This window comes from Siniperca chuatsi, linkage group LG1, assembly GCF_020085105.1.
Source record: "Siniperca chuatsi isolate FFG_IHB_CAS linkage group LG1, ASM2008510v1, whole genome shotgun sequence".
Lineage (NCBI taxonomy): Eukaryota > Metazoa > Chordata > Actinopteri > Centrarchiformes > Sinipercidae > Siniperca > Siniperca chuatsi.
The window spans coordinates 14,187,512-14,212,252 of record NC_058042.1 but is presented as its reverse complement, the minus strand read 5'-3'; the positions used below and the strand labels follow the sequence as shown (position 1 = coordinate 14,212,252).

General features: G+C 37.5%; 2 protein-coding genes across 4 annotated transcripts; one reads left to right on the top strand and one right to left on the bottom strand.

The window, feature by feature from the left end:
* The first annotated feature begins 2,092 nt into the window (after positions 1–2,092).
* Positions 2,093–8,980, top strand: LOC122880793 (haptoglobin). Of its 2 annotated transcripts, XM_044206268.1 has the most exons (5): positions 2,093–2,214; positions 2,576–2,664; positions 7,251–7,534; positions 8,275–8,518; positions 8,624–8,980. In XM_044206268.1, coding segments are annotated over exons 1-5 (642 nt in total). In that variant the 5' UTR covers positions 2,093–2,191; the 3' UTR covers positions 8,626–8,980. The 2 variants fall into 2 exon arrangements, with proteins under 2 accessions (XP_044062203.1, XP_044062195.1); XM_044206260.1 differs by having other exon boundaries at positions 2,094–2,214; positions 8,275–8,980.
* Positions 8,981–17,663: 8,683 nt separating this feature from the next.
* Positions 17,664–22,255, bottom strand: sult5a1 (sulfotransferase family 5A, member 1). Of its 2 annotated transcripts, none has more exons than XM_044206225.1 (6): positions 22,110–22,246; positions 21,345–21,556; positions 20,781–20,907; positions 20,563–20,660; positions 20,019–20,199; positions 17,664–19,076 (listed from the first exon to the last, which is right to left on the bottom strand). In XM_044206225.1, the coding sequence occupies exons 2-6, from the start codon at positions 21,543–21,545 to the stop codon at positions 18,910–18,912; spliced, it is 774 nt and encodes a 257-aa protein (XP_044062160.1). In that variant the 5' UTR covers positions 21,546–21,556; positions 22,110–22,246; the 3' UTR covers positions 17,664–18,909. The 2 variants fall into 2 exon arrangements, with proteins under 2 accessions (XP_044062160.1, XP_044062150.1); XM_044206215.1 differs by having other exon boundaries at positions 17,669–19,076; positions 21,952–22,255.
* Between the last annotated feature and the right edge of the window lie 2,486 nt (positions 22,256–24,741).

Genomic DNA, 24,741 nt, shown 5'->3' with positions numbered 1-24,741 from the left:
GTCTAAGATGCTAATCACCAACGATCTGCTATGAAAGGTTCCCAAAAAATGCTTTTAAAATTCAACTTTTAGGTAAACAAAACTAAGAGTCTATAGCCATGGTAGCTACTCTGTGAGGCTGTACTTAGACACAGCTATGCTTTTAGCTAAATGGCCAGCATGCTAACATGCTCACAATGACAATGCTAACATGCTGATGTTTGGCAGGTATAATGTTTACCATGTTCACCATATTAGTTTAGCGTGTTAGCATGCTAACATTTGCTAATTAGCCTACTAACATTTGCTAACTAGCGCTAAACACAAAGTACAGCTTAGTTTTGCAGCTATTTGGTTATAAACTGTTGGAAAAATTTAAATTTTGACCTGATGGCACTAGATGAAAAGAGGATAATCAAAGTTATTACAATTCATTCTGTGAAGGACATGAATGTCTGTGCAAAATTTCATGGCAATCCATCCAATAGTTGTTGAAACATTTCAGTCAAAATGACAAATATCAACCTCATGGTGGCGCAAGATGAAAAGTCAAAGGATCACCAAAGTCACAAGAATTCATCCTCTGGGGAACATGAATGTCTGTATAAGTTTTCATGGAAATCCATCCTGTTGTAGTTCAGATATTTCAGTCTAGACAAAAGTAGTAGACCAACCGACTGACCGGCTGCTAGCATGGCTAAACAGCTGGGACAAACTATTAGGAAATATATCAAGATATATCTATATAACTTTCTGACTGTGTTCTAAAAATATGTGTCCATAATCTGTGTAGTCTGCACTACTGAAACTGTATTATTTTAGCTCTGTATTCCATCTCAATGGATTTAAAATTAAATGATGAATATGAGGTTAAAGTGCTGACTTTCAAAGAAGAGAAGCGCTTCCTAAATGAACAGCTTCTGTGTCTGATCCAGTTAAGAGTGCACTTGCCTCGGGTCACTGAAAACTGGAAAGTTTTATTAACACTGCCACAATGAAATTACTTCATTTGAAATCAGTGTTCGTTTTTTCAGGATTTTCATATCCAATTATATGCTTAAACTGATCAGGAAATTGTTTCTCAAGGCTCTCAAGAACCCATGTTAAATCCTCTTGCACAGTTAAACTTCAGTCCAAGATATGATTCTGCACTCTATGTAGTCAAACTTGTTACATGTGGGGACATGTGTTTTACTGACTTGGAAGGGAAATTGAGGTTTTTGGCCTCAGTACATTTTATTTGTCAGTATTCATGCACATACGGGTTACAACATAAATACACACTCTGCACACATTTGTATATATTAAATGGCAACAAACTTTGAAATTAAACATCTATATAATTACAAACCTCTGTAACCTGTTTGTGACTTCTTGTAAATACCCAAAGCAGTAATACTGGACTTTCCTCCCCTGCAACACATATCTGACTTAACTGCTGTCACAGTTAACTATTAACTATTTATTTTTAGGAAATTGAGGAAATATTGACAGTTTTTGTTCCCTGCAGAGTATTATTGAGGCAATACTGTATGTGCCTTATTTTCTGTAGTAACAAATTAAACAGCACAGTTTGTTGCAATATCATTACTTTCTCATCCAACAAGAGATAAAAATGTTAGAATCAGTCAGCCTTGTTTACTTTTAGTAAACTATGATGCAAAACTATGATGCAAACAGTACAAACTGTTAATGTCTTGCTTTGCAAAATTATGAAACACTGACTTGTGAAATAGTTTTACTTTGTAAAACCTCCAATTCTATTACAATCGACACAGGCTCTACCACTGAGCTATACGGTTAAAAAATTGATCAGAACTCAACTCATATATGTATAAAACATGAACAGGAGGTTTTACACCACATGATATCAAAATGCTCAAATCTGCTATGGTATTTTTTTATATTACTGTGTAATTTTACAGACTGAGCTGAATTCCCTTTATCATACAAGAAACATGTGCTGTACGTGCCACAAATTTTAATCATAGATAAATGTTCTTTTTCCTGAATCCAGACAGTGGAGAGTCTCCCAACTGGATGGAATGTGAGATTTCACAACCATTTATTTCAGATTCCAGGAATCAATGTTTTTTGTGCCAAGCAGAAATTTCCAGAGTAGAGGCTTTATCTCTCAGCAGATATAAATACTTCCTGGCTCCAAAATGCACAACACACTCAAGAGGAGAGATTATAACCATTGCTGCAGAAGATGAATATTATCAACAAAATGTGGTAAGTTCAAATATTATTTTGTTAGTCATTTTTAAATCTCTCTTCCTCAGTAACAAATGTTATATACTTAGCTGAGCCTTATTATTATTTACAACAAAAAGGTTACAATCTGTAAATCTAAGAATAATTTGACTATGAAAGGTCTTTTAAAAAGCTATCTAATTAAAATTTTCCAATAATTGTCCAGAAATGTTTTGTGGGCTCTTCTAAATCAAATGCTTAATTATCTAACGCTGATTAATTAAATAATTAAATAACTGGTTTGTCATTCTTAATCCTTAAATGAGCCCAGATTTATTGTCTCCATAGATCCAGAAACATTTAATGTTTGTTTATCATGTGACTCTGTTGTTGTTTGAAGGTTTTCTTTGACTGTGCTCCTCCTGACTGTGTGGGCCTGTCTGGCAGATGTGGCTCACAGTGAAGAAAGAATGAAACGCTCTGTGTCGGGTAACACACACAGACACACACTAACAAACAAAAATATGTCTACGCTGATAAACATGGTGTCTTAATTCAAAACCAATTTCTAGTTTTTACATCAATATTCTATATTTATGCTAAAAAATGTACAATGAAATATTCTGTGTTTGACCAGCATGACTAGTACAAGTCTACAGCCATGCTAGCAGCTGAGGCTGTACTTAAGCACTGTGTTTCTTTGAGTTAAATGCTAACGTCAGCATGCTAACATGCTCACAATGACAATGCTAGCATGCTGATGTTTAGCAGGTATAATGTTTCCCATGTTCACCATCTTATTTTACAAGTTAGCAAGCTAATATTTGCTAATTAGCACTAATCACAAAGTACAGCTGAGGCTGATGGGAATGTCATTGATTTGTAGGTATTTTGTTATAATAACTTTATTTATTCAGCACATTTCAAAAATGAAGTTACAAAATGCAGTTCCGTAAAACCAGGATTAAAGGAATAAGTTAATAAAATCCAAAAAGTAAAATTTGAGTAAACAAGATAAAATAATTTAAAACAACTACAACACATTCCATCAGTTATGAGAAAGCAACAAGATAAATATTAGAGATTTAAAACTCCAGTGTGTAACATTTAGGAGGAGCTATTGGCAGAAATGGAATATAATATTTATAAGAATGCTTTAATTAGTGAAACAGAGAAAATAAGAATTGTTGGGCTTTCATTACCTTAGAATGAGCCATTTTTATCTACATAGGGAGCGGGTCCCCTTCCACAGAGTTTGCCATGTTGCACTGCCATGTTTCTACAGTAGCCCAGAATGGACAAACTGATCACTGGCTCTAGATAGGGCCTTTCATGTTTTTTGTGGGTTTTGCAGCCACCATAGTTTCTCCTACACACTTGGTACAGGAGGGTGATGTGAGCGGTATTCAAATGGTTGCAAACTGCAATTTCACCACTAGATGCCACTAAATTCTACATACTGGACCTTTAAAAGAGGAGTGAAAGAAGGAGAAGAGTGAAAACTTTGACCTGCTAGTGGTGCTAGAGGGAAAGTCAGGGGAACGCCAAAGTCAGTCAGATTCATTGTCTGGGATCTATGAATATCTGTACCAAAACTCATGACAATCCATCCAATACTTGTTGAAATACAGTATTTCAGTCTGGACCAAAGTGGGGGACGGACCAACAGGCCGACGGCCCAATATTGCCATGGCAAGGCAGCTACTATTTGGTCTTTTACCTGGTAACTAAATTAATGGCATTCTCTGAGGTTAAACAGGTTATTGTGGCATTTACAAAAACACATCCTACAGCCGCTAACAGAATTAAGCTGGGAACACATTTACAGTCAGAATATAACCCCACATTTGCTCATGAGGACTGATCCAGAGATCCAAACAGCAGCCTTTTACTTGAGAACACATTCAAGTGGATCCAAGCGACCAAAGGCTCCAGTTCTCTGAAGCTATTGTTTTACACTAATACTTCCTTGACAGCCGCTGTTCAGATAGATAACCCCTGCATGAAATGACACGGGCTTCCCTGCAGGTTCTGAGGGCCGAGCTATTACTTCTCATTTTAGATATTCCCTTTCATTTGGCTGTAAAGCTACAGTATCAGCCATTAAAAACTAACAATAAACTAATGACTAATTAGTCATTCGTTAATTTAAGCCAATGGTTACTGTGTTGAATACATTGATTGAACAAGACACTGGAAATCATTCTTGGTAAATAAACCCTGTCAGGATGTAGAATTACAGCAAGATTAATGGTCATGAACAGTTGGTTTGGGGTCATCTATGTAATAAGCATGTGGCCATCACTTTGAAGAGAAGATAAACTTTTCATTATCTCAGTTACACAAGACGCGTGGATCAAAGTACATAGAGTAGAATGATTCCCTTCTTTCCTTCATGATGAATAAATTAGAGGCCACTGTTTCTGGAGGAGGCACTCAGAGCATGAAAGCCTCGTATTCAGACAACAAAGCTCAGTTTAACAGCAGATCTCTGGAAGTGATAACAATATGCTTTAATGACTGCAGTGCATATGGTACAACGTGATAACCCTCGTGTCAAGCTGATGCCTTCAAAGAGGTCGCTGTAGAGAAGGTCAGCAAGAAAAACATTTGATTGAAGTTAAATACAAACCATTACCTATTCGACCATGTTCAAGACCCTAGTGGTCGCTATTGAAATGCATGTTTGAATCAACACCATCCAAAGAAAACCATATATCTCCAAAATGTCAGTTTTTCAGGATCTGAGGATGAATGAGACTTAGTGGTAGGAGGGTTTTCTCAAACCATAATCTTTTAAAGGATAAGGCATGTGATATTCAACTTTTTTCCCCTACTAACAAGTATTGCCTGTGTTTCCAAAGCCTGATGTAGTTTATTCCTCTGTAAGCCAAAGACTTACTAATAAAAAATACATAAATGAGCCACCCCATGCAACGGTATGGGTTGGTGACATGAAGATCATATTTTATTAAATATGTTTAAGTTCTACTGAAGGGAAAACGGGGAAGAACAAAAATGCTGTCAACAATGTTTAACACGCAAAGATAAACTACTCAAACTGGTGAAGCGTTCTTAATATCTGGGCTCAACAGACATCTTGGAAAGGAATTAGTTAGAAGGGGCTTTATTTATTTAGGAGGTCTCATTGAGATCAAGAGAAATCTTAGAACATATTACATATATACCAGAGGAAAGCAAGATGGGTCGATAGATGCAGACACACTCATTTAAACAATCACAAATAGTATTTAAAAAATCCAGCAAATAAACCATTAAGGTTTATAGGAACATCAAAGGTTTGTTCTTTTGTGAAATGCATGCATGTGCTTTTTTTGGAGTTTAGAACAAGCTTTAAATTAATAATAGATCATCATCAAAGAGCAGACTGTAACCTGGAGAACTCTGGCTTGCTGTGGATTCAGTGCCATACAAGATGGTATCAGCATAAAAACAGGGATGGAAAGAGTACTTGAATATTTTACTCAAGTAAAAGTACAATTACCTGTTATGGAGCTATGGACACCACAGCGGGTGTAACAAGCATTATTAGGCTATTTAAGTTAAATAATCTGCCACTTTAACTGTAGAATAAAATATCACCAAGGCAGACAACAGAAGTATATAGACACTATAAACTTGACAGCAGCTACAGCCCACAGCCATACATTAAAACCAAAAGAGAGTCTGCACAGTTTTGCACAAAACACTTCGTTGCTAGGCAACACAGTCATTGAAGACATTCTCCTCTGGCAAGTTACATCCAACAAGTTTGTTGTTGTGCTCACCTGTCTGAACGTCATTTTACGAGTCTCATGCACCACAAAGTCCTCCACAATCTGCTCTAGGTTAAACTTCTCTGCTAATTCAATTCATTCACACTATGCATAATATAACCAGTCCACTCAACCTCTCTGTCCCACTGAGCTCCTCAAAGTTTTCTAACATTTTGAGCTGAAGAAGCTCTCTGCAATCACAACTGTGACAGGGATTATTGTCAAAACAGCAAAGAGACCTCACACACCTCACTGAAGGTAGAATTTCCTCAGTAGACGTAGAAGTCACTGCTGGAGGATCCACCATTAGCATCTTTGCCAGACCCAGAATGCACTTGTTGGTCATGCAACATTGTGGTTGGGCTGGATTTGGGTCACTTAGCGTGCTCGCCGGGTGGTGCATTATATCAGGGATTAATTAAGTTAGATGAATTGTTGTGCCTTTTTTAACACAGTTCACAAACTGCGAGGCCCGGCCCGGGTATGACCACAACCCTCACACCCCCTGACTCTCCACTTCTGCCAGTGAACGTACGCATTCAACATGTGTCTCTGGACATGGAGCTCTGCCCTCCTGTGGCCGCAGACAAACCAGCAGCTTCTTCAATACTGCACCTGCTGATTTAACGCCTTTCTTTTGTTCCATTCTCACACGGTTCATCATGACTTTCCATGTGACTTTTTTTAACTCTGGATGTGACTTGAAATGTAGAAAACTGTAATACTTGATATAAAAAATACGTACAAGTAAAATTGCTGATTTTAGTACACAAAAAACAACTTTGTTACAGTAACAAGAGACAGTGTAGTCCCTCATTCGTCCAGGAGTGTTCTATCGTAGAAAAGGTTTCAGTCGTAGTCATCTGGACACTGTTTTCAGAATCAAGACGTTTCGGCTCCCATCCGGAAGTCATTCTCAATTGTGGATTGTCTCCACAATTGAGAATGACTTCCGATATACAGTAACAAGAGTGTAATTCATCTGAAAATACATGTTATTCATATAAAGAATAAATAGTAGGGGTCCTAATATTGATCCTTGTGGGACACAGGGAAAGATGTGATTTGAACCAGCTGTAAGCAGATTAATCAAAACCCACAGAAAGCATATAATTTAACAAAATGTGATCAATGGCATGAAAAGCATTGTGTTGACCTAACCTATCTAAATTTACATTGTAGGCCATAAGAGAACAATATATCCATGTAATGTAAAACATGAAAAAAGAAAAAAAAAAAAAAAAACCCCAGAAAATCCTTCAAATACAAAACAGAAAACAATTTATGTTTATGTCTCAGCCTCCAGGTTAGCATCACTCCGTTCCAAGCGAATGGTTGGGGGGACTTTGGCTCCTCATGTCCCCTGGCAGGCCATGGTCTACATCTCTGACAGTGTGCTGGATGGAGGCTATGCAGGTGGTGCTCTGATCTCTGACCGCTGGGTTTTGACGGCTGGCAGGAACCTTTTTGTCAGGAAGAGTCGTCAGGATATTCATGGAAAAGATCCCGTCATTCCTAAAGTGTACCTGGGAATCTCACAACGGGCGGAAGCTGATGCCTCCAAAGAGGTTGCTGTAGAGAGGGTGAGCAAGAAAAACATTTGATTGAGGTTAAATACAAACCTTTTCCTCTTCGACCACAGTTGAAATGCATATTATTCGTCCTTAGTGTGTGGATTTATTTCAAGTTCTAGGCAAAAGTTCAATCCATAATACCCATAATGCAGTGCTGACTTACAGGAAATATGTAAAATGTAATGTAGATTGTCTTTTTTCACTTTCATTATTTTGTTCTATTTTTTCATTACATACAGTACATACCATATTTTTATGGATGCACCATTATAGCAAATAGAGAGAAAATAGATGTCTTAGGAAATTACTGAGCCTTGTTCCTATTCTTCAGTAGGAATCAATGGGCTTGGAGCTGAGTGCCACAGACAGGCTGGGATATTTGGAAAAGTATTGAGAGACAAACTAACGCATTGTTGGTTTTGGTCTTTTCAGGGCATTTGTTGACAATGACAAAAATATAGAATATCACCAGACTTATCTAAAAATTAAAAAATCACTAAGCTTGGAGATAAATTATTTTTACTGGACAGTGAAATATATCACTAAATATATATGTGACACTCACAGAGTTGTGAAAATCTAAAGAAAAATCTAGTTATTATGCTAAGCTATTTCATGTGATATTTCATGTAATATTGAGAGCGCCATTTTTATTGCTGTTCATTACAGTTGTATGAAAATGAAAAGATTAAAGACCAAATACTCAATCAGACTTCCTTTCTCTTGTATTTTACCTTCCCCTCCTGCAGGTTGTTCTCCATCCAGGCTTCCAGAACCAGTCAGACTGGGACAACGACCTGGCACTGATCCAGCTGAAGGTGCCTGTGGTCATGAGCAATAAAGTGACCCCCATCCCCCTGCCAGAGAGAGGTCACGACCTGGCAGACACCGTCGGAGGGTCCGGGGTCATCACCGGCTGGGGCTGGGGGATCCACCTCACCCCAGCTGCATCACTCAAACACCTTGTACTCCCCCTGGCCAATCACTCTGACTGTAAGGCAGAATATGAACGTATCGCGCTCACACCAACTGTAGACGACAACATGTTCTGCACCGGAACCACCATATATGAGGAAAATGTTTGTTTTGGTGATGCAGGAGGCGCTCTGGCTGTCACAGATGCTGAAACTGGGGACATTTACGCTGCAGGGATCCTTTCCTATGACAAATCCTGCAACAGGTACAAGTACGGAGTCTATATGAAGATTTCCTCATATTTGCCCTGGATCCACAGTGTCATCAGAGGAGATACAGAGAAATCCTCTGCTCTGCGCTCTGATGCAATGTCTAAGATGTACTCATGGCAGACATCTGTTCTTTAGATTTTGTAGAGAAATCATTGTAATGTATTGAGTCATTGAATTTTATTAAATGCTTGTCATGTAACCATTGCTGTGTTCTGAAAAAAAACATTTATTGGATGAATTTTAGTAAATAAATCCAGTGTTTGCAATGCTTCTTGTATGCCACACAAATTGCCTTCCAGAGAAAAACATTATCTTCAGTTGTTTCAGCAAATGGTCAGTAACGAAATATGTTTACATTATAGCGGCCGTAGGAATTATGACTCTTGTCTGTCAGGAGTAAAGGAGGAAGTAGCGTGACATTGTTTTAGCGCCAGTTCATTTTCCATTTTTTGCACAACAATGTCTGTCACTTTTCGTGCATACAAACAAGTGCTACGCTATGAATACTTTCCTGGAAAGTGTGCGCTGTTATCCCCATATGTAAACGATTAGTGTCTTGCCTCTCTCTTCATGATGGCCGGTGTGTGCTGTAAACACTTACAAACTAGTTTTTTTTAACACAACAACATTTAGCCTGCAGAAGTAAGAGGTCAGGGTGGTTGGTTGGTTGGATGAGTGAACAAAATGTTGGACTTTGGCACAGGACACCACAGTTTGCTTCCTGTTATCTACTGACAGTCAACGTTTGTTTTAACCATGAAGTATTTTAATCCAAACCATGTTTTTTCCAGTGGTGCAATGTAACTAAGTACATTTACTCAAGTACTGTACAATTTTGAGGTACTTGTACTTGAGTATTTCCACTTTATGTTACTTTATACTTCTACTCCACTACATTTTCGAGTCAAATATTGTACTTTTTCCTTCACTAAATTTATTTGACAGCTTTAGTTACTAGTTACTTTGTAGATTTTGATTATTAATACAAAATATAAATCAACTAATAAATTATAATGTATTATTATAGGTTAAGCTACCCAGCAGTATATAAAGTAATTAATATTAGCCCTGCCTTTACCAGCTGCAACATTAAAGTGATGAACATGACTGCATCAATAATTATAATCCAGGAATACAATATATTAGTATAATATAGTAATGTTAGTATATAGTGTATATACAGTATATAATATATAAGTAAGATTTTGAATGCATGCTTGTATACAGAGTATTTCTACACTGTGGTATTTCTGCTTTTACTTAAGTAAAAGATCTGAATTCTTCTTCCACCAATGTATTTTGTTTCCTAACTCTAACCAAGTCGTTTTTGTGCCTAAACCTAACCAAATCTTAACCATAGTGTTCTCAGATTAGGAAAATGTTTTTATTTTTGCAAATGGTTTTGGAAGGCACTGACCACAGACGTCGTCCTACTGAGAGAGGCATCACATAAGAAAACATATTGTTCTGGAGGAGAAATGTGTAGAATTGAGTTCCATCTAGCGGTGAAATTGCAGTTTGCAACCATTCAAATACTGTTTGCATCCCTTCCAACCGTGTAGGAGAAACTACGGTGGCCACGAATCTCGCAAAAAACGCAAAAGGCCCTACCTGGAGCCAGTGTTTGGTTTGTCCGTTCTGGGCTACTGTAGAAACATGGCGGTGCAACATGGCGGTGCAACATGGCGGCCTCCGTGGAAGGGGACCCGCTCCCTCTGCAGATAAAAACGGCTTATTCTAAAACAATGAAAACACAACGATTCTTATTTTTCTGTGATTATACACTAATGAAAACATACTTAATATTATATACCATTTCTGCCAATAACTCTAAATGTTACACACTTGTCCTTTAAAAGTATTTTGTAGTTTAATTTGGAGGACTTTGTGATGTTTCATTGTTACACAGTTAACTTTGAAAAGAGAGCTTGAGAGCTTCAAAGGCTGAGACGTCATTTCATCTTGTGCAGTCATCAGCATGAAAGCAAAAGTTGACGATGGAATAAAAGTGAATGACACAATTCAGAATTTGTGATTTTCAAGTTTTGCCCGCAGATGTTTTTTATAGCAGAAGGACTTCAAAGATATTCTCGTCTGGCAGAAGCGTCCACTCTGCCATGAACTGTCTCAACAACAAATGCTCTTCTCCACACCAGAAAAGTGGGATGATGACAGCTGCCTGTCCAGCCAATACAATATGAAAGGAAAGATAAGAGGGAAGTAAAAATCAAAGCCAAGGTGGAGAACACTGGTTTTATTCCTCTGGGCCTTTTTCAGTGTAATGTGAGGACATAGGAGCTTAGGTTGAGGGGATGGCAATGAAGAGGCTGATATTCTTCATTACTGTCATCTCAAATATGTAAGTGAGTTATTTAATCTGTTAATTATAGCTATGACGATTCAACAGACAGCTTCCACAAAGAAAACCACTGCTGACTTAAACCAATAAACCTGTTGCAACCTATTGATTCCCTGCTGGACATCAGATTTCAGTCTCTTGCATTTCTTCTTTCACTCGTCTGACCAGCTGCTGCTGACTTCACATGATGCTGAATAGTGACTCTCACATATACCTTGTACACATCATTACAGTCCTTCATGGACCAGTGCATACATGAGTGTGTGTTGGTTTAGAGTCAGTGATATCATATCGGCAGCTGAAAGATATCTTGAGGCAAACTATCTCTTTAGCTGAAGTATATACGGAATTATTTCATGACATTTCTGGCATTTTTAGGTAAAACAAAAATAGAGCTGTTGAAGGGAGTAAGAAATACTTTTTAGCAGGTCTGCAGCAGGGTGCAGGAAGTTCTCCTCTATGGCTTCTAAAATATTAATATCCTTGTCAAGGGCCATTACTCTCTACCAGTCTACTGAGGGTACTCTCTCTGGCTCCATCACTCCTGCAGAGCAAGGACTGAGGTCAAAACACGAATAGTCTTACTGCACTTTAAACCAGAATTAGTATGGATGATGAATATTGTGTTAGCATGTTGTATGCACACACAGATAACTTTTTATTTGTTTGTTTGTTGAGGCTGTTACTGAGACAAAAAGGAAAATTTAATCAGGGTCTCTTTGTGGTTAACATGTCACAGGCCCAACTCCGAACACAGTCACAAAATGTACATGTAACTTGTTGTGTCAGTGCTAATAATTATAGGAGTATAGGCCTCAGTGATTTATGTTTCATTGCATTCAATTACATGTCAAGTGATGAATACATATCACAGAATCTATTCTAAGTATAATACATAATTTCTAATGACTTGTCTAAGTGGAATTGAGAGGTAAGGATAGATCTGGGACATCATTTCCTCATGCACTGTGACAGCGAGGACAAGTTACAAATGTTTTACTGTCTCTATGGATGAAGTTGGCCACAATGTTTAATCTGGAAATACTGTATCACTCAGTAACTTATCCATCTGGCAATTTGTTTAGAACACTCATTATCCAAATTATGTAGTAAAAATGCCCAGTTGCTAAACATTTTAACTTTGGAGGTTCTTTTACATCACGTTTGTCATAATTTAAAAAAACAAAAGCTACACTCTATAACTGTGTGTGTGTGTGTATGTGTTACTTACAAGTGTTACAAATGTTGTTTGATTTAATACTGGTTCTGTGTAACATTGTTCTTGAAAAATGCTTCATAATCAGTTTATGATGATGAAGATGAGTATTAGTATGTATCATTGTAGCCATTATTAGATAAACAAAGGTAACACGGAGCAAGTCTACTCTGTTAAGATCCATTAAATGTGGCGCTCTCTGTTCATTCATCCTGACACGTACAGTTATTGTTGAGTGTGTCTCACATTAAACAGAACCTCAGTGTCGAGGCAAAAGTACTGCTGATAGTGGCCATCTGTAGATTCAATCATCAAACACAAGAATGGGGCTTTGAGGTAGAAATTATACAAATCAATGGTATTTTAGCATGTTGTGTACTCAGCTGCCAGATTATGTGCTCTGTCCTCATGTGTAACTGGGAAACTGCAGCTTTCTGAGCTTCATCACCCACCTTCATATTTACTGTACTTACCACACACACCAAGCTTTTCACAAGGCAATAATACAACAGATATGGTGAACTGTATTACCTGATGAACCATTTTCCACTGCTGGCCAAAGCAGGATTTACTCTGTCTTTTATTCGTCATAGATAAGCTTTATTCGTGCTTGCTTGCTTGGTCATGAATGATACTTCCCCTCAAACATTAAACAGATATGATCAGAAAACAGACAGAAGAATTGAGCGTCAAAACAGTCATGAGCTCTAAATATTACGACACTCTGTCTGTGCCACTATAGTGCTGATCTCTCTGTCCTCCTAGTGTTTATTCACAATCTTTTTTTATCAGGATCCTTAAAGGAAGTTGAACTGGCACTCGTATTCTTTTGATCCAAATGTCCTCATAAGAGTGTCATGTTCAGGGTCAGCTCTGTCTTTTGTTGCCTTCAGATGTGTTCATGTTTATTGTGTTGATGAGAGGAGTCCATATGTCCGTATGAAGTTGTTGTATGCATGACTTTGCTAGCAGACATTTTCTGATAGCTGAAAGTTGTGAAAGTTTGTTGCCAGAATGGTTAAGTCCTCCTAAAGTTTTTTGAACAAATAGTAAACAAAGATTTAAAAAAATTAAACCATATATGAAAGGAGAAGGAAGGATCAGTTGCTTAGCAACAGTTGTCTTACCAGTTTAACCACATGAATTAGCCTGATGGACTGAATGGACATTTTGTTAACACTTGGTTGTTCAGTCGGATGTTGCCTTCTTTCAGTGGTGGAAAGTAACTAAGTGCATTTACTCAGGTACTACACTTACAATTTTGAGATACTTTTTGCTACATTATACATCGATGTCACTGTAATTCAGAGGGAAATACTGTAAGTTTTACTTCACCACATTTGCCAGTTATTGTGCAGCTGCACCTCAACTTTAAATGTTAAAGCACCAGTAATAATCATCCAATAATATCATGTTTAGAATAATATAAAATTTTAAACAGGACCATTCTGCATAAGTACTTGTAGTTTTTGAGACTTTATGTATGTTTTGTTGAAGATAATTCTGAGTATTTTTACATTGTGGTATCCTTTACATACAAGTAAAGGATTTAAATACTTCTTCCACCACTGTCTTCTTGACCCTAACTATAGTTAAAATGTCCCAATGTGTTGTTTGTAAGAGCAACAACACACCTTTTTGAATTCATTCACAAAGTTAGAGATGTTGGCTGCAATTCAGAGTTCTGGAAGCAGTCGATACTTAAATGCCAAGCTTATAGCTTGCCTGACTTCCCATATCAAAAAACGTCATTCACAAGTTTGAAAGTAGGATGTCCATCTCATGGGCTTTAGTCTTTGACTTGCTCTGACTTCACCATCTCAGTATGGATGTAGCTTGTTCAACAGCTCTAAAATAGATGTGCGACATGAAATTCCCTGTTTTACCACAGAGGCACAGCTATAATGGAAAAGACAAATAAAGAACAAGTACAAGTGATTCAAGGTTGTGTGTCCCTAGGAAACAACAACAAAAACATCTGTTTAAAAAAAAAGGAAAGTTTTGTCAGTCACACACGCAAAACCAGATCAGATTCTTTTTCTTCTCACACACTTAACCACACAGACGTACAGCCTGTCACATCTGTGGTCTCCTGCACTCCCTTCTAAATGTGGAGCAGCATGCTCTTTTTTGACACTTGCATTTTAGATTGCATTTTAATCTATGTGTGAACCAAAGTTCTCTGCAGCTGTTAGGTCCCCATTCAGGTTCTGACAAAATGGGGAAGGATGATGTTTTAGAAATTCAAGTTTTAGAAATTTAAAATGAGTTGAAATGAAAAGGTTATGGGAAAATAATTACATAACACATAGTACATAACATTGAACTAATGAGTACGGTCTCTTTCCTATAATGATAAAGGAAATAATTTAATAATTTGATCTGACAGCAATAACAAAACTCAAAATGTGTGTGTTAAATAATAGTTAATAAGACTCTTTTAACAGCTGAAAAAATTCTTCCCCAACCAAAACAGGCTCGCAACACCAATAATAATAATAATATTTTTTTTTTTTTAAGATTCCCAAATCTGTGGTTTTGTTTGAACCCTCGTGATCCGAGGCAATTAACACTGACACCAGCTTTACCCTTCAACCTCCTTCCCCTCAGCAGAGTCTGAAGCTGGATATATAGAGAAGTGTGAAGAGGCTTCTCACATGGCTGAAATGTGTGAGCGTGTGTGCACAACAAAGAACTCGAAAAGCTACAATTGTGTGTGTGTGTAAGTGTATGTGTGACCATGCATGGACTATATTAGCAGCTGATACAACCCTTGTCAACTTGATTACTCGCTACATATTTTTAAATGTCACAGATCAGTGACAGAAGGTGAAAGACGAGAAAGAGACAAACCACTTTTATAAAAAGAGGGAACTGTATCGTTAACAATAGATATAGACATAGACAATAGACAAGTTCCTCAAATTGATTTTACCGTTCTTTAAGATGAATTTCTTTCACAGAAAAAGGCAGCGAGCACAGTTTACCTTCCTGTCATTCAACTCGCCCTCCAGTGGGCTTTCTGAACAGGTGAATCCACTTTATCCAGTCGGCCTCTAACAAAATCTATAGGCAGGAAAAATGCTTCTTGCATGAAACAGGCTTTCACACAATGTTTTGAAAATACAAGAGACTATAATCTTCAAGGTTGCATGAGCTTGAGTTTGAATGTCGTTTCTTTCCAAATTAGACCGGATGACATCACTATTCAAATGTAGGCTACACACATGCAATACACACAGGTCAATACACAAACACACGAGCAAATACACAAGCTGTCACACAGATCCTTGCACACAAACATGGAATACACACAGACACACAATCGTAAAATCCAAAATAAGATGAATGGCTGTTCATGTAAGGCACCGTGAGTACCAGCAGCACTGTTCTGTGGCAGTGGAAGCAAACAAATACACACAGACTAGAGCTGCTGCTTAAACTAGACTATTCAAATCATCTGCAGATAGCTGAATCATCCCCACATGTCAGGAGATAAACGGTTATCATACACATTCTGACTGCTGTAGCCTTGTTTTAAAAAAGAGACAAAAAAGTCCTTCACAACCTTCACATTTCTCAAAGAATAGCATAGCTTGTTAGATTAATGAAATAGTTTTTCTTACCTATCAGGCAGGTTTGTGTTAAAATCAGCATGTTTTCTTTAATCTTTGTCAACATTATATTTTGTTCTGTACAAAACAACTGAACTGTGATGAAAAAAACATGCCTTACTTAATTTTCTCATTTACCTGTGGTGTCTGACCATACAGAGAGCTTTGGCTTTATTTGTCCAGGTTTTTTGATATCCATCTCCTGCATCCACTCCAATGCAGTGGAGGTGAATGGAATTTCATTAGTGATGCTCACAGCATTGAAATCTGACATTTAAAAAAGTCAACAGCAACATCACTTTCTAGAGACGGCGTCCCTATTACACTGGATAATCCACAGAACACTCGGGGTGGCAGCAGAAGTCTCAGAGACGAACATCTCAAAACCTGGACAAATTAAACCAAAAGGTAAATGAGAAAACTCTTTCATAATTTGAGTGACCAGGCCCTGTAATTAAACACTTGCTCCAACGGATAAGAGTACTCCCCCGAAATTGCACTCCCATAACATCAATGGACAATTAAAAAAATAAAAATGGATGCAGCAGAACCACATCATCTTTTGTATTCTAGGCATTCTTCTTCCTTGCATTACCCACAATGCAACTCGACTGCCGACAGTTTGGTCGATGATTCGGGTGTGTTATGCTAGTAGCAGCTAATGTAACCTCCGGTAGCCTCGAGTCCATAGTTTCCAGCAGAGATAAGGACTGGGCTACAGAGGTATTTCCTCTTTTATTTCGTCTTTCACTTGATTTTTTAATTAGACAATGCTTCCTTTTCTTTCCTGCATCAAATTTATTGACAAAGCAGAATTTTACAACCCTTTTGAAATGATTGACAGATCAACAGGCATAAACACAATGCAACATACTGTACATGCAAAAAAGTGGTGTAAGGCAGATGATATACAGAGGAAATATGTATAATCAGTAAGTGTAACTCTCAGAGGTTAAAACATAACGTCTTACAACACTATTTGTGCAACAGGATCACACCACAGGGGTGGTAAATTTATTTCTCATCTCCATAATCTGGCATTGTGTTGCTCAACAGAAACCCAATGGCCTGAAACTCAGTAGCATCTGTAGTGACTGTAGTGAGTTTTCTATTTCCAAGTAACCAGAGCAGTCCAGTGTCCCACTTCTTTAAAAGGAAATATTTATTTAATGTTTCTAAAGCCTCTGAGGATATTATCTCTACTTCTGTCACATCCTGTTTACACGATCGCAAATTACTTTTGTCTTATCCATAACACTGTTGCAGCCTCAGCTTTCTGCTATGCTCAGACAAGACTTAAGACTAGACTTGAAAACTAAATTGTATTGCCTGATCTCCAACATGTGCCATCTTTTAAGTCATGTATATTTATTAAAAGCCCACTTTTTTATTGTCCCATTTCTGAGTGTTCTTTTATTCAATCATTTTCAAAAGCATCTTTCTTGTTTTATTATTCCTAAAGTTTATTAAGTTTGTGGATAATATGTTAAAATATGTTTTTGTTTTTGTTATAAACTTTAATTTGATAACAGTGTGTTTCTACTCTAAACCATTCAGTTTGCCTATTCCATGAGGTCCTCCATGAGGTACTGACCTTAACCTTAAAGGAACAGTTTTACATTTTTGGAAATACATTTATTCACTTTCTTGCCAAGAGTTTGATGAGAAGATCGATACCACTCATACATCTGTATGGTAAATACGAAGCTAGAGCCAGCACCCGGATAGCTTAGCTTAGCACAAAGACTGTAAACAGGGGGAAACAACTATCCACTTATCGTCACCGTGAGGTTGCCAGGCAACCAGCACAGACTTCAAGAATTCATTGCTCCTGGCCAAGAAATAGTATAGCAAAGGATTATTGGGTTGTGTTCGGAATCACATACTAATGTACTATTCTCGTCTCCACTTCCTCCAACTGCACAAAAATTAAGCCAAAATATCCCAGATACAGGAGCTGCCATCTTGTGCTAGTTACGTCATTTTGAGCCAGAGTCTGCGCAGTAGTGATCAGGGTTGGAGCCGCGGTATCGAGGTCCCGCCCATACACCCAGCCGACTCAATCTGCCCCAGCTGACAATCGTGACGTAAAACCCCGTTTTTATAACATCAAATAACTAATTAGAACCAAACTTATCATAAAAATGAACGCTTGAACATACACCAGCGTGATAAGAATGACCTAAACTTTTTCTTTAATTTGCCTTCAAATAATACTGGAAAATATTACATTGAGTGGAAGAGGTAATGTTGATTTATCTTTATGCTATGACAACCATCTCCTAGTTTCATATTTATCAATCAGATGTCAGCTATGAGCCTCTGTGGATTAAAGCTCATATCAGAGTTCCTCCTTGCGGTCACAGAGTACAGTGTGTTCTGTATACTTTGTACCATATGTTCGCTCTTACACACGCGCACACACACACACACACACACACACACACACACACACACACACACACACACACACACACATACAATTAATAGGATTCGATCAAAGCACTCCAGTGCATGGAAACTGGAGGGTGAACAACACCTTTCTTTGGGTGTGTGAAGTGACAGGACGCACAAGGACAGCTCATCCCTCTGGACGAGGAGCTTTATTTTAAAACCTTTGATCTGTCCTTTCCCCGCTGCGCATTGCCGTGCTGCTTACATAACTATTAATTTCTCTGTTTGTACTGCATATTATTAATTTCATCCATTTAATATATATTTAATTTTTTGCATCAAAACAGTGAATATATCATCATCAAGTGTCATATCATTTCATTGATGAAAGCAAGATAGCAATATACATAAGAGGCATTGAAGGGTGCTGAACAGTGTCCCATTAACTGTAACTCTGCACATGTGAAGTTTTACATACATTTTCATTCAGGATTAAATTTATTGCATGTTAGAAGGATGTATACAGCTAATATCAGAAAAACTACAAAAAACTACAGAAAACAATCCACTTGTGATGCATCTCATAGGATGCAACATGAATTCAAATTTCATAGTCATAGTTCTGTGTTCTTCCGTGAGATTTGTTCATTAGCATGTGGCTCCTCTTTTTCTTGCTCCCACACAAACTCTAAAGTGCAGCCCTGCATCTTGGACTTGAAGACGCTTTTGAAATATTGATTCTGCTCCTCTGTGAACATGTTTTTCCAATCTCCAATCTTACCTGAATTGTAGGAGGGGAAAAGTTAAGCAAAAAGGATGATATTTAATTTAAGTCAAATAAGTGGTAATATAAAACCATATAAACTACATGATTTTAAATATAGGCCTGTTGACTCCTTTGTTTACAGACATTACAAATGTAAATAAACCTTTGACATTTTGGGAAATATGCTTATCTATAATCCTGCCGAGAGTTAGATGAGAAGATTGATACCACTGTCATATCTGCATGGTAAATATGAAGCTAGAGCCATCAGCCGGTTAGTTTAGCTTAGCATAAAGACTAGAAACAGGGGGAAACAGCTAGCCTGGCTCTGACTAAAGGTAACAAAATCTGTCCATGAGCACCTCTAAATCTCACTAACATGTTATATCTCATTTGTTTAATCTGTACAGGGGGGTTTGTGCAAGACTATTTCTTGGCTGGAGACTCGAGGAACTTACTGCCCTGTCTGGGAAATGGCCTAATAAAAACCACAACTTGTCTAATTTTTACACTTCGCTTTTTGTATGGATTAAACAAGCTTTATAGATGCTGGTAGGCTGATTGTGTTATCTTTGGAAAGATCCTGGCTAGCTGTTTTCCCCTGTTGACGGTAGCTTCATATTTACAGTACAGATATAAGTGTTGTTGAGCTTCTCATTTAACTCTTGGGAAAAAAATGCATATTTCCCAAAATGTCGAATTGTTCCTTTCATTTATTATTTTTTCTGACAGGATCAGAAAACACTAATAACTTACTAAGATACTGTTTTGTGACACCTTAAAATGAAACAATGTTTACTTGTGACCCCCCCTCACATGTCATGGCCTTAATGTGGACATGAACTGTGAGCAGGTCGACCAAACAGTTTTTAAGAGTTGGATCACATATTGTTAGACATAGGACACAATCAATCAATCAAGTGTGATTTAAATGCATATAAGAGAACAGAGCCCCACCTGTTCTCATGAACGAGCCCTTGCTATGGTCCATTATCTCTTCAGGTACCAGGGTGTAGTTGATCATTTTGTTGTCTTTCATGCTGCTGAAACTGCAGTGTTTCACACAGTTGTTGACCTCGTCCTCCACCAGGGGACACTGTAGGAAAGAGCTTACCCTTTTTATGGCGCCATGTAGGTCCTGACAGCAGGAAGAAGACAATGATAATGTTAAAATAATTCAAAAAAGGAACTAATCAAAAAATTTTATTTGGATTGCAACGCTTCAATGGCCGTTGCATGTGAGCAGTGTGCAACGGCTTCCTTAAAATGCTAAATAATCGTATAAAAATAAATAAATAATCATATTCTCTGGTGTATTTGAAGTTTGACTTTACGTTTTGAAGGTAAGCTTAGTTTGAAGAAGTGAACTGTCCCTTGCGATTGGGGAACAAGACAAATAGGTGTCTTATAAGAAACTGTATGCTTAGTTGTCTGTTGTTGTTTAAAAAATATACATTTATGGACATTTAGTGTGGTGAGAATGATGAATCAATTCTCCTACCAGCGACATCTCTTCATAGGTGATGTGAAGCAGATTGTTCATTGTTGCTGTCTGACTGGTCCAGCCTTTAACATGGTCAAACCAGGAGCCAAAGGGCACTGAAACAAATAGGTGTGGACAAATACTGATCAAATTATACTTTTGGCTTCAGAGCTGAAGTCAGCATATCCTCACAAAACGGTAAAATAAATACATCTTTTGTCCTGATGTCAACTCACATGTGCCCTCCAGGAATCGATTTAAAAACTCTGGAAATGAGCCAGCTTCAGGGAAGAAGTTGGCTATTTTGTGGAAGTGGTAAAAGGACACCAACACATCTTTAGGGTTTCTGCTCACATAGATGACCTGTGAGATGACACCCAGCAACAGTGTCAGAATATTTGTACTGTACTTAGTAAAGCTCTACCAATTTTTGGGGCAGATACTGATATTGATATTTGGGAGAACACATAATACAAACAATCAATCTTGATTTGGATCCATTAGATTTGTTTTTTTTAAATAATTTTAACCAAGATACATACTGAGTGGGACATTTTAGAGTTGAAAAATCAACATGTCTTTGCTCTCTGGTGCTCTCATGGAACTAGTGACAATGCTTTTAAATTACCCCTTCTAAATTACCAAATTTCTTAAAACTTATCAGCTGACATATACACTGATAGCGATACATCTGCAATAAACTAATATACCAATATATTGGCCTGGACAATTTATCGGTCTATCTCTATACTAAGAACAACTCTGTGGTCCAAACGGTTGCATAAACATGTATATTTGACCTTGGCTTTGGAGCCCCGGAGGGTGGGGCCCAGCAGGTGATGAGGCAGGTGTGTGGTGATGACTCGGGGTGTGGTTGATGAGGCCTCTAGTACCGCAGCACTGTAATATTGCTCCAGCCAGGGAGCCCGAGCCCAGTTTGGGACAGTTTGGGACAAGTGTGGGTCCCCTCTGCTGGATGTGAGAGTCACAATTTCCTGCATCCATGTGGTGCCTGTTGAGAGAAAAGAGAGATGCATCTCTGACCTGACTTTTATTAAATGCATTCATAACAAACAGCAAAAACCTAGACTGAAAATAAAAAAGTGAGTCATGCACTATTACTTTATACCGTATTATTATCATCAACCAGTAAACCCACTTTGTACTTCACACTTGTTTTAATTTTATACTTACACCCATTTGGTACTTAATTTATTTTCTGACCTGTATTATAGTGTATTATATTTTTTGCTTAGTACTTCTATTCCTGTGTGCACTGACATGATAGTGAGCTGCTGTAACAAAAGAGTTTCCCCTCGATGAGTTACTCAACATGCTCATGTGGTTAGTTGCATTACGCTTGGAGACACTGCAGGTGCCATGTATCAGTTTGTCATCTCTTCTTACCTGACTTTGGATAGGAGACAATAAGGATATCTGTGTCCTTAAATGGAAATTTTAGAGCAAGTTGCAAGGAATCCTGGGTGTGTAGGTGTCCAGGAAAAGAAATACCATGAAACATCTCTATGACATCCAACCTGGCCATATCTGACCTTGACATATACCTATTTGCTGGTCTCTGTCTCTCGTTTTTAGCTGCCTCTTGACTAGTTTTCCTTTTGTGTTTCCCTTTCTGTAGCTCTGCCTCTACTCCACCTCTGTAAGAGAGACTGAGTAACGAACACAGGCTTATGAACTAAAAGACGAAATGCAAAAAGAGGAAATGCAAATGTAAGTTAGACAGTGGGTGTTTCTTGCAATACTTGCCAAAGATGACGTGCATACATTGACAAACCAGTAGAGGCAGATGGCTGCCCACCGACAGTCTGGTTCTGCTTGCGGTTTCTGCCTGTTAAAAGGAAGATTTTCCATGTCACTGTTGCCAAGTACTTGCTCATGGTAGGAATTGTTGAGTCTCTGTTAAGATTAGCAAAGAAAGGAAAGAAAAGATAATTTAGCAACGAACATGTGCAATGATCTGTCTGTTGTTAAAAAAGCCAGAATCATGAAAAGAAAAATTGCAATAGATGTAGGCTGATGACAATACACAAAGACTAAATTAGGCCAACTGTCTGTGTGAACTCAATGTTTTTCTCAGCTTTCTATTCGTTCAGTCACCCAGGACTCATATGAATGTAACGTTTAAGTGACTATACAGTATATATATATGTACAGTAGACTGACTTATAAATTTAATGTAATAATCATTTCATCCAAGTAGCTCAAGTCTTGTAGCTGCTACTTTCTTTGTCTGTAGGTGTTTACATCAACAATTGTTTACATCTGCAGGCCCCCATTGTCCCCCATTCCTTAAATCCCAATAGACCCTGAAATACTGTAGCTCATATTTAACCACCATTTGTCTCTGGTTGTTATCTTATTTCCTCTAATTAGCCTTTTTTTCACTGCACAAATAATATACACAACAACAACAACAAAAAAATTGAGCTGAAATCATGATTGTTGTTCAAATTCACTTGTTCCAGCTTCTCAAATGTGAATGTTTGGTGGTCTTCTTTGTCTTTTATCATAGTACATTGAATATTTTGACAATTACATTTTTGTCTACTATCTTCTGAAATTTTATAGACCAAACGATTAATCGAGAAAATGATCTGCAGATTGATCTATATTAATCGTTAGTTGCAGCCCTAAATAACATAATAAAAATAACATAAAATTGTATAAAATAAGATTGTAATCTTTTAATAATCATCATCATCATTATCATCATAACAAGAGCAACAACAATAACAGCAACAATAATTGTGACAGAAGTAAAAGTAGTGAAGTATGGTGTAGGTAATGGATACATAGACTTATTGTTGTATTAATCATGTCAGAAACACAGACATACCAAACACATCAAAATTGGAAACAAATTTAAATAAATCAGAAAAGTAGATGTGTGATAGTGAAGAGAGGGAGAGACATGGGGGATGAATGGTGAGTTGCGTGTTGGTGTGTATGTTGCAAGATACAACATTTTTGTTTCCAGTCCTTAAAGTCTATAAATCCCTGAAGAAATTACAGTACAGTATTGTACAGCCAGAATGGGTGGATTTGAATGTGTATTGAGTTTCATATGAATCCCATAATGTGTAGTTTATGTTTGGTTATGTGTGTGAGTAGGATCTCTCTTAATTCAACTGGATTTTGGCACTGCATGACATGAATGTGTTTAAACATAGTTTTTGTCAGGGGAGGTCATTGATTGATTTTTTTGTCCATCTGGAGGCACCAAAAACCACCACATTGTCAATTGACATTACTTTGTCACATTGTTACATCCAAACAATTGTTTATTTACACATTTACGGAGCAAAATTAGCATTCATTTAGAGTCGTGTTTCTTGCCATCCCATAAATCCAGTCCAATATTAACTCTCTTTTAGCTTTGTTTTGAGGAAAATAGCTAGCTCTCTCTTTAGCTGTTACAAGCTCCTCCTCCAAGTACACAGGCTCTTACAAAGATGAAAAGGTAATTTCTTATTGCTAAGAGACTGGAGTTTTGTCAGGAATGAAGGCTGATTTGAATTAATAGTTTGGCTCTCCAAAACTGCTTTTAACTGAATGTATTGCAATTTATAGGTGTTAGGTACAGAATTATTGTTTTTGCAACGAGTCAAAGGTCATGTAGAGGTCATCGCTGAAGAGAGATGTGTGATTCCAGAGAGGTAATGACAGGGATTTTTTGTTTATCATGAGCACGGGATTGTGCCACATGTGTAGAGTTTGAGTAGGAAAAAAAACAACAAAAACTAAATGAAACAATGATATTAATAATCGCCATCTTCACAATCGTGAACACTATCATCATAAAATGGTGGAAAAAGTAAGATGTGTGATGACTAAACATATATCGGGGGGAAGTTTAGTAGTAATGACTGTATGCAGCATGTTAAATTAAAAAGGTATCAAATATGGTTCTTGATATCAATATTAGCCAACTGATGTGCATGTTGTGTAGGTTAAAGGATAAGGCTGGTCTTATTCTGTATTTTTCTTGTTGTCTACAATCACTCACATTCATTCTTCTTGACAACGAAGATGGTTAAGGTGCTGCAGACAGCTGTGCTGGTTCTGCATAGCACTTGTGGAAAATGTTTACACATATATTGTTGAATTTTTCAAGGCCATGTGAATGACACATGCAAAACTGAGAGAAAGTCCTGTCCAAAGCATGTGTTGTGAACT

Bases quoted from the DNA above. Each gene is read 5' to 3' on its own strand.
- LOC122880793 (XM_044206260.1), top strand. From the start codon at position 2,192: ATGAATATTATCAACAAAATGTG. The intron at 2,215-2,575 runs GTAAGTTCAAAT...TGTTGTTTGAAG, and splicing joins AATATTATCAACAAAATGTG to GTTTTCTTTGACTGTGCTCC. The intron at 7,535-8,274 runs GTGAGCAAGAAA...CCCCTCCTGCAG, and splicing joins AAGAGGTTGCTGTAGAGAGG to GTTGTTCTCCATCCAGGCTT.
- sult5a1 (XM_044206215.1), bottom strand. From the start codon at position 22,105: ATGTCAAGGTCAGATATGGCCAGGTTGGATGTCATAGAGATGTTTCAT. The intron at 21,557-21,951 runs GTAAGAAGAGAT...TTCTCTCAACAG, and splicing joins TGTCTCCTATCCAAAGTCAG to GCACCACATGGATGCAGGAA. The intron at 20,908-21,344 runs GTCAAATATACA...GTCATCTCACAG, and splicing joins TCCGGGGCTCCAAAGCCAAG to GTCATCTATGTGAGCAGAAA.